The sequence below is a fragment of the Candoia aspera genome, chromosome 17, assembly GCF_035149785.1.
Source record: "Candoia aspera isolate rCanAsp1 chromosome 17, rCanAsp1.hap2, whole genome shotgun sequence".
Classification (NCBI taxonomy): domain Eukaryota; kingdom Metazoa; phylum Chordata; class Lepidosauria; order Squamata; family Boidae; genus Candoia; species Candoia aspera.
Window position 1 is genome coordinate 1,385,493 of NC_086169.1, and position 9,425 is coordinate 1,394,917.

Genomic DNA, 9,425 nt, shown 5'->3' on the forward strand with positions numbered 1-9,425 from the left:
CTGCTGCCTTTTTGACTCGGGAGAGGAAATGCCAAACGCCAGCCTTTATTTCAGACAAAAATAAAACCGAGAGCGCTCCCTTCAACGTTCTCCGCAGCCATCTCGCCACGGCCCTTCACGTTTCAACACTCTGTGTATTTTTCCCGCCCCAGCAGGGTCGAAGCAGAACTCAACTCTGGCAGAACCAACCCTCCCTCGTCCCCAGATTGTCCCTGTCCTTTCCGACAACCTTTTCCTGGCTTCAGATCAACAGCACGGGGTACCAGGCGCTGGGGCTCAGGCCAAGAGAAATCAGGCTACCCCAACCTTTTCCGGACAGATGGGGGCCAAAAGGTGTTTTGGGTAAGAAAGGAGGGATGGATTCTAACAGCCCAACTTGAACACAAACAGTCATGTTCTGGGGGAGAAATGGCCAGCCAGGCCCCTCCCTTGGAACTTCCCAGCCTGGCACAGAGAAAACGGAGATGCAGGCAGCTTATATTTGGTCAAAACCAGCTCGGATCAGCCCCCGTCCAGCCATCCAAAAACTATCCAAATGTAGCTGAAGAGCAGTAGTAAAGCTCCCTCTTGTGGGGCCGAGGGACAGCTGGTGGCCACACGTCCCCCGGAGATGCCAAAACAGTCCCTCAGGCGGGTGGGATCTTCCCGTGGCGCCTTAAAGGAACAAGGCTCCCTCCGTTCCGTTCCAGGCAGAGGATCTGACGCAAAGGGGGGGAAACAGGGACAGAAGTTAAGGTCCACTTCCTCAAAGCAAGGGTCCCCCTTTCAGAGGTGCTCGTCTGCAGTGGAAATCTCGATTGTGGCGGTCCTAAAATACTGGGCCGGGGAACCTGGTTTAGATCAAGACATCCCGCGTTAAATTTCCCTGAAATAAATGGACACCCAGCGTCAGTGCCAGAGACTTCTGAGAAGGCTACAGAAACTTGGGACTGGGGGGATAGGATCCGCAGCCCCACGCAAAGCGAGAGGGCCCCAGCTGGGGGCCAATTTAGAGGGTCCCACACCTTCCCCCAAACAACTGTAGGGCCTCCCCTCCTGTCTTGGGGCACATTGCCCCAATTCTCCCTCAATCCAGCACCCCTCACCAGCCTTCCTGGGGTCCCGGGATCTCTGGGGCTCGTGGCGTCAACGAGTTCTCCTCCAACAGGATCAGGTCCCCCCCTTCTGACGTGGAGGCGACCTCTGCAGAACCAAGAGACAGGACTGGCATTCTGGGTGCCAACCCCAGGCAGGCGTGGAGGGGAAGTGGGAAAGGACGGGAGCTGGGAGGAGGAGTCAGTGGCCAGCAGAAAAAAACAAACAAAAAACAGGGTGGCAAGAAAAGGGACAGCTGCTTAGAGAGAGAGAAAGACACTCAGGATTCGTTTGGGGGAATGAAGAGAGAATTCTGACCCAATCAGAATGGCACTGGAAGTTTTCTGCGGCTTCGTCGCAGACAGACCGCGCAAACACACGCATGCAGCGGGGCACCTGAAAGGCTGGGGCAGGACAAGCTGAGCGGCATCTCATCAGGGCTCTGCTGCGTATCCGAGAGAAGGTTCTCCAAGGACATGCTGGTCTGGTTTCCCTGGGAAAACAAGCAGGCGAGGGGCTTGGGACAGGCCCCCGGGACACCTCTGTGCCATCGCTTGCCCAGCCCAAAGTCATCCCCGAATGGTTGGGCCACTTTGGAAAGAGTCGGCTCTTTTCTGCGTGTGGCTGTTCCATCTCTGGTTGGCAAAAAAAAAAAAAAAGCGGGGAGGGACGCTCCCTTGGAGAGGAAGAGCAGCAGGGTCACAGATGGCTCCCCCTGGAGCTTAATATGGAAACCACTGCACATCTGGCTTTTGCGCTGTGTGGGGAGCCCACTCAGCAGCCGAGTCTGCAATTCAAAGCCAGGACAGGGTTATTTTGCCCCTAAAAAAAGCCAGCCTGTTCCTCCACGGCAAGGCTCACAGCTTCACACGAGGACCAGCCACGAATCCCACGCCTGCCAGAATCACCAGAAAGGCGGGATCCTCAGCCCGATTACTAACCAGGGTCTTGCTCAAGGCCTCCCCTTCGTCGAACGGGCAGGAGGCCTCGTCTCTGTCCTGCAACGTCCGCACGGCGTAGCCCAACCGTATCAGTTCCTCTCCCACATCGACGTTCTGGGAAGAGAAGCTGGGCTGTAAATCCATGCTCGCTGGGCCACGCTTAAGAGAAGGAAAGATTCAACCTGGGGCCACCGCACCTGCCCATCGGTGGGGTTGTACAAGCGGACACGTGGCCACATGCTGCTCCCGGACGGCACGTAGCTGGAGATCTTGGCGATCACCGGCTTCCACTTGGCGCAATGGGCGAGGCGGTCAAATTCATCCAGGGCGGCTTCTTCCCAGCGTTCCCCTGTTCCAGAGCAGGAAACGATCCAAGTCAGTGCCCGGAGGTGCGTGCCCGATCAAGCGTCCACCAAGAACCAGGGTCACAGCTGCTCTTGCTGGGGGCTTGTCAGCCGTGAGATAAAAGGCCGGTCGCTGCAGCCAAGTGGAGGCAGGACGGCCGCCACAGGATGCCTGCCTGTGTGCCAACCCTAACGCTCAAGGCTTGCAGGGTCGATGGGACAGGGTTTGGGGAAGATGGCTTGGAGGAGGATATGGAGTGAAAAAGAAAATGACCTGAAATCCTAGGAGAGAACCGACATCTCTTTAGAGAAAAGAAGAAGGCACAGGGACTCACCAGCGGGAGCCACGCCGGCCAGGCCACACTCAATGGCCTGGAAGGGAAGGCCAAGGAAGTCAGCCCTTCAAAAGAAAGCAGATGGTTAAGGGGCTGCAGAAGGTCCCCCACCTGCCCACCACACCCATTCCTGCTCTTCCTATCAAGCCCCTTTCCCGTCACCCAAGCTTCAAACAGCTTTTCAGTTTGGCCTTCAAATCAGGAAAAGAAAACCAAGGTGGTTTTCCAAGCTTCAAAATCACCCCAGCCAGGTGGGGCCTCAGCCCCGTTTTGCCAGCCCCCCGACACCTTCCCAAGGAGGTGGCTACAAGTTGGCAGCCCAGCTGAATCTCGGGGGCAGGATTTGGGCAGTGGCTTAAAACCAGGAGAAGGCCAGCTAATGTTCCCCCCAGAGTTTCAAACCAGACATTCCCAACTTCCTGCTATCAGCCGTGTGAACGAGGAGGTGGGAACTGAAGTCCAGGTGGTGCGGAAGAGCCTGGCAGGATTAGGACCCCTGGCCTGGGTTCCCCCCACATCCAGCCCTCACCGCAATGGCCGCAGCTTCTCCAGAGGCGCCTCTCCGTTGTCTCCAAAATCCACGTAGTAAAGGTCCAGATTCCCACTGGCCAAGGTCCCAAGGACCCGGGCTCTATACCAGGAACGATCATCCGGATAGAAGGCCGCCGCAATGTCCCCCACATGCACGCTCTGGGCTTCCGGCTGCGCAAGGGACAAAAAGGGGCAGGGGTGACGCGACGGGGCAGAAAGCCTCGGCCTTCCCACGTTTCAACCCCAGGAGGGAATACACTCCCCACTTCCTGCCAGGGGCTCACCGCGCCGCCACCCTCGTAGTACTGCGTCATCTCCCGAGCGAGCTTGTCCAGCTGCAGGGCCCGCGAGCCGACGATCTGGATCCAGAAGTGGCCGGGGTTCTCGCTGGCTGAGACGTAGACCTCTAAGTGCTCATTGGCATGGATGCTGAAATCCGGGCTGGGGACTGAAATGAAAGGCAGGCGGGTTGGGGGGATCTGAGCTAGGACCCATCACACAGCTCTCCCCGACATCTGGGGAACCTCAAACCTCCCACTTCAAAGCAGAAAACCACCCGCGGCTTTCCAGGGGACTGCAACGAGCTCACGGCCACGTTAGACCCAGCCCGATCCTCCAAACGCCAAGGCAGCCTATCTCCAAACAGCGTGCTGGGTGACAGCGTGGCCGAGGGAGGGGGGAGCCGCCCTTTTCGCTCACCTTCAAAAGCAGAGCTTGGCCCAGCAGCACCCGACCAGGGGTTTTTCGGGGACCCTGCTCTGCTCCTCAGCTCCTGGGAGTCCGAGGGATAATCCGGAAGCCCATCTCCGGCCTCCCGGCGGTGCCCAGGGTCCAGCGTCGGAGAGGAAGGCTCTGCGGCCAGGGAAGGCAGCTTTCCCTGATCACCAGCTCCTGCTTCCCGCCGGGTGCCCAGAGCCTGCTTCCGCTGAGAGCGCGTTGACACGGATTGAGACAGCTTCCTGCGGAAAACTTCATCATCCGACAGCTTCTCGTGGATCAGTTCCTGCACAGCGTGAAAATGCAGCGATGGGCCATGCGCAGCAGCCACTCCCAAAGTCCCTGCGCCCCTTACGGCCCCTATTTCCCATTCCCCACCTGCCCTGGGTTCCCTCTGGCTGTGCCATTTGAGGATGATGGGAGCCGCAGCCCTGGCGGGAACTGCGCTGTCTTTTGCACAACCACCTTACGAGGTAGGCCACCTCGCAGCCGAGACGCAGCTATGGAGAGGGCCCTGCCCCCTGGAGAGAGGCAGACTTCATCTCTGCAATTCCCAGGTCAGGGAGGGGCCACTTCTGGATACCCCATCCGAACAGGGCTTGAGCTCTCCAGCAGGGCCGAAGCAGCAATTCCAGCGGAAGAGATCGCTTCGTTCAATCTGTCTTCGCTTCTTTATTAAAATGTTCATCAACGCTGCATCTAAGAAGTGGGTGGCCTGTGGCACGGGGCGTGACGGCTTTCCCGCCCGCTCAGCTTTGCAAATTGCAGCCGCAGGAACTGTAAACAGGGCCCAGCTCGAATGCCACCGTTCCGCGTTGCAGATCCCGCATGCTCAGAAGGCACATGGTTGGGGAAGAAAGAAGCCCAGCCAGGGTGGAGAGGCGGAGGCCTTACCTTGGCAGCCTGGACCTCCTTGCGAGTCCCAGAGAGGGTGATGAGGCGGGTGATCGAGAGGGCCCCCTCCCCTTCCCGGTCACAGCTGATCTTGGCCCCGGTGCTGCGGCACATGGCTCTCACCGTCTCCCCGCCCCTCCCTGGAGAAGCAGCGAGGCAAACAGCCCGTTGGCATCGGCAGGAACAAAGAAGGGGGCACCACACCATGGAACGACTCCCACCCCTGCCGGCTTTCCAAACCATTCAGGAATCTCCCGCCCGGAAGCCCAGCAGGGTGTCAGAGTCCGACTCCCTGGAGCATCCACACGTGGCCCTTGCTGCTGCCACCCCCCCCCCCCACAAAGCTTTAGGGAGAAACGAGTACCAATGATTCGCCCGACCGCCCAATGCGGCACGTAGATCTTCTCCGTCACCGGCAAGCTCTCTGCCAAGATTTGGTGGATGGCGGCCTTGGCCTTGCACACCTCAGCGGGGGAGCCGCAGATCCGGATCAGCCGCTCCTTGCCGGACTCCTCCAGGTCCACGTTGATGCGGGCACGGGTGTCCTTCCGCAGCTGCAGCAGAGGGGGGGCAAGACCCGAGTGGTGGTCTTTGGGGCCTTCCTGCTGCCGGGGTCCCTTCCGAGACCCGCCTTGCTTCCCTCACAGAGGGCCCCGAGGGGGTCTCCAGCCCACCAGCCCCCTCCTTCAACTTGCCTGCTTCACGCGGGCCCCGTGCCGCCCGATGAGGACCTTCACAGCCTCCTGTGGCACCTTCACCTCTGCTTCAATCTCCTCCTCCCCCACGAAGGGGACCCAGTTTTCTGGGCACAGCAAGGAGAAACCAGAGCTGAAGGAGAAGACCCAGTTGGCCCCCCCCACCCCTCCAAGGGCCTCCACTGCTTGGCAGTGGGGGGGGGCACCTAGACCTGGCAAGCACCAAAACACCCCCAGTCCCTGAAACATGCTTGATCTCGTTAGGAACAAGCTGGTACTTTCCAAACCTGGTGGGCCTTCCTTCTGGATCAGGCTGCCAGTTTTTCAGAAGCCCCTGTTCTTTTCCTAGAGCATAGCCCTCGCCCTTTGCTGCCCCCCCTTCTCCGCCTGGCCGTTTCAAAGCCCCCACGGCAGGAAGACCGCTCTGCCCCATGGAGGGACATGGATGAACTGGGAACAACAGAGAAGCCAGGGTTCGGCTGCTGGGCCAGCGGCAGCTGAACATCCCACCCGGGCTGGGGGGAGCCAGTAGCGCAAGGCGGGGGCCTGGCATGCTCACCTTGGTCCTCCTGGTACCGGCGGTATAAGATGTAGAGGATGGCAGCGCTGGCCGGGATCCCGAGGCCCAGCGCTATCTTCTGCAGCCCGGTCAGGCCCCCCCAGGAGCCGCGCTCCTCGGCCATGGCTCCACAGCGGCCAGCCGTCTCCTAAGCAGGGGGGTCCAGCTTCTGGGGAGGCAGGAAAAGCGAAGCCAGCAGGCTGCCTGTAACCAGCTTTACCTCCCAGCCAGCACCACCCCTCCCGCGGGGCCGGGACGTCGGGGCCACTCAGCATCCCGCGCAGGGCAAAGGAGGAAAAGCCGGCCGCCGCGAGCTCCTCCTCGCTTGCCCCCCCAGGCAATCCGTCCCGAGGTGTTTGCCCAGCGGTCCCGATCCCACCGGCTGCATCGCAAACCGACCCCGCCCTTCCCTTCCCGGCCTGCGGGTGCCTTTCTGCCGGTTCTGCTGCCAAGAAACGAAGCCGAGAAGCCGGGGAGAGCGGCGGCCGAGGACGCGCACTGCATTCCCGCTCCGAGTGCGGATCAGCGGCGCCCTCCCTCTCCACCCCCGCGCGGCTGCTCGCCTTGCAAGCGCCGGGACCTGAACCACCGGGAAGCGGTTCTAATTTCGGGGGTGCGGGGGCACTTCCAGGACTCAGTTGCTGCCTCCTTCCGGCTGTTTCTTTTTCCTCCCTCCTCTGAACGCCTTCGGCATCAGATACACTGCCTCTGTCCACGGGAGCTCCATTTCCTACTTACTCACATTCGGCTTGCAACCCGCTCCTACGCCAATATTTATATTTGTATTTTCAAAGATGATCCCGGGGACCAATTGCCCCTCCCCTGCACCCTCTCCCCTTTCGCATCCAAGTCTTCCCCACGGTCTTCCCGCTCTGCGCCCCGCCCACACCGCGAGCCTGGCCGGCCCTACCTTCCCCGCCGGTTGCCCTCCACGTCTTCACGTCCCGGTTCTGCGGGACCCGATATTTATAGCCTCCCGCCCCGTCCTCTCGCCACGCGCGAGCACTTGAGCCAATGAGCGGAGAGAACAACCCGCGGCAGGGAGGGGGAGTTGGAACGGAGTGGCCAATCGGGAACGAGCGGGGCAATTAAAGGGAACACCGGGGAGAGGACGCGAGAATTGGCCCTCAATTAACCAATAGGCGAAAGAGGGGGCGGGCGGCGACCAATCAGCAACGGGCGTGGGCGGGAGAGGGAGATTTAACGGTCTCTCTGGCACCTCAAGGCCCCCTGGCTAAGAAATCCCAGAGTGCCCTGTGCGCAAAGGGGGCTACTCTGACTCCATGGATTACCCATAATGCCCTGGGCAAACGTGACGGTTGAGAAGGGATGCTTATCTGCAAAGCACCCCAAAGTTTTGAAAAGTTTGCACACATGGACTGGGTCCTCCTGAATTAATTCATGAGCCTTTTTCGCCAGTTGAAAATTTGACCAGCGGATTTCCGGTTGGGCCATAAAACCAGCAAGCTTTGCTGGATGTGAAGCCCACCTGCTCCGTTGGCCGCTCGACGGCTCTTGCAGAAAACACCAAATGATCCTGGGTGCCCAGAGCCTTGAGATGGGCTCTAACCGCAGATTGCAGAATAAACCATAATGCCTTGGATTCTTGCCTTGCATTAAACTTTTATGGATGTCAGTGGCTGGATTCACAGACAGGCCAACCGCAGGAAGCCAGGATGTTGAGTTGGGAGGGACTGGGCGGCCCAGAACTGCCCCATCTCTTGCTCTGATAATCAAAGTGAGCGATGGGCAAGGGAGCCATAGAACCATCTCGCCCCATTGGCACTTTTGATTCCCTTCCTTCCTGTGGGAAACTTTGCACCCAATTGCTTAAATGACGCTGAATGATCTCGCACTGAAAGTCTAATTCCTGAAGCATCGGATTAGCAACATAAAGGGTAGAGTAAAAACAGCTGCAAGCTGGTGACTTGTTTCTATCTGGTTTGAGTTCTTTGCCAAGGGCAAAGCATTAAGAGTTTAGAGCCTGGTTTTCATGTGAGCTGTTTCAAATCAGTGATTTCCAAAAGACCTCAAGTTCTGGAGGAAGGAGCAACTCGCAGACTCACAATGAATCACAGGGAATTGTCGAATAAAGGGCTGCTGTGTGGGCGAACTGTGTGCTTTAAACATCCACAAGTAATTCCCAATAAAACAAGACAGTTTAGACCTCATGGTCGCCTAAACACAGGTGCTAAACGAGAGGAACAGATCAGAAAGGCAAGACTGAGTAGAGAATGTAACCACATGTATTAGCAAACGATAGATAATATTACAAATGAGCAAAGCAATAAATAAATCAGATTTGGGACAACAAGGACTAGAAACATGTTTGTTTGCTTTTAACTGAGGCTGAGATTTGCAAGCTGCCGTTTAATCATCGTGGTTTGTATGTACACAGGGTGATAATAATTGCGGAAACCAAACTGAAAGGATAATAAGAAAGGCTTCAAATCATTGAGACAGACATCAGCTGACAGCCTCCCTTTATTTGGAGTCCAAATCCATTTCCTTCTGCTTCCCCCGCCCGCTTCCTTGGAGTTTTACTGTGCTGGAAAGGAAAATCAAAGAGCTTCTATAGTCTTGTATTTCCCAGAAAAGCCATTTGGACTTTAAGGTCGGGCCCTATAAGAAGACAGCACAGAAACTTGCTGGGATTTTAATCAATGTTTGGAGGTTCATGGGAAGATGTGCTAAGTTTAATTGGCCAGCATTCAGGTGGACTGTGGCTCTTTGTTTGACTTTAAATGAGATTAAAGGACACACTGCTAACAACAGCAAACAAAGTTTTATGCATTTGTTCCTTTGCATAGAGAAGAATCTCTTTCCATTAGCGAAGCTAAATCTTGTAGCAAACTCCTCCCAGACTATTTACACGTTCCTTCTCCCTTCCCCCTGGAAATGTGCATTTTCTACCCTCCAGCTCTCTTCTTTTCTGCAGGTCGACTTCTCACAGCTTTTCTATTAAAAAAAAATCCGTAACAATAATTCTAAAAAAGCGAAATTCCTTTCAAGGGGAAGGTGGAAAAGATCATGGGAGTGAGAGGGGAGATTAAGAATTTGTAGGGAATTTCAGAGACCATCTACTCCGATCCACAGCTTAGATCCTAGTTCTGCCACTTGAGATGCAGCTACGGCATTTATTTATTTATTTGTTAAATTTATATCCTGTCTTTAATCCGGGAGCTCAGTTGTGGGGTAATTTAGCTGAGAGAAGGGGAAGGGGAAGGGGAAGGGGATGGGGATGGGGCCAAAGTCATCCAGGAAGCTTTTGTGGCTGAAGATGGCTTTCAACCTGGACTTTCTCTTCCAACACCTTCACCCCTGAACTCTACTGA

The 9,425-nt window shown here is 56.8% G+C and overlaps 2 protein-coding genes across 3 annotated transcripts in view; one reads left to right on the top strand and one right to left on the bottom strand.

The window, feature by feature from the left end:
• LOC134506522 (neuronal acetylcholine receptor subunit alpha-7-like) overlaps positions 1 to 9,425 on the top strand; it is a 97,023-nt gene that overhangs the window by 62,510 nt on the left and 25,088 nt on the right. The window lies entirely within an intron of this gene.
• Positions 30 to 6,223, bottom strand: TDRKH (tudor and KH domain containing). The gene is made up of 13 exons (XM_063316894.1): positions 6,091 to 6,223; positions 5,532 to 5,638; positions 5,201 to 5,390; positions 4,837 to 4,976; positions 3,925 to 4,228; positions 3,510 to 3,673; positions 3,224 to 3,396; positions 2,695 to 2,759; positions 2,213 to 2,364; positions 2,016 to 2,129; positions 1,471 to 1,567; positions 1,086 to 1,182; positions 30 to 698 (listed from the first exon to the last, which is right to left on the bottom strand). Coding segments are annotated over exons 1-13 (1,728 nt in total). The 5' UTR covers positions 6,215 to 6,223; the 3' UTR covers positions 30 to 697.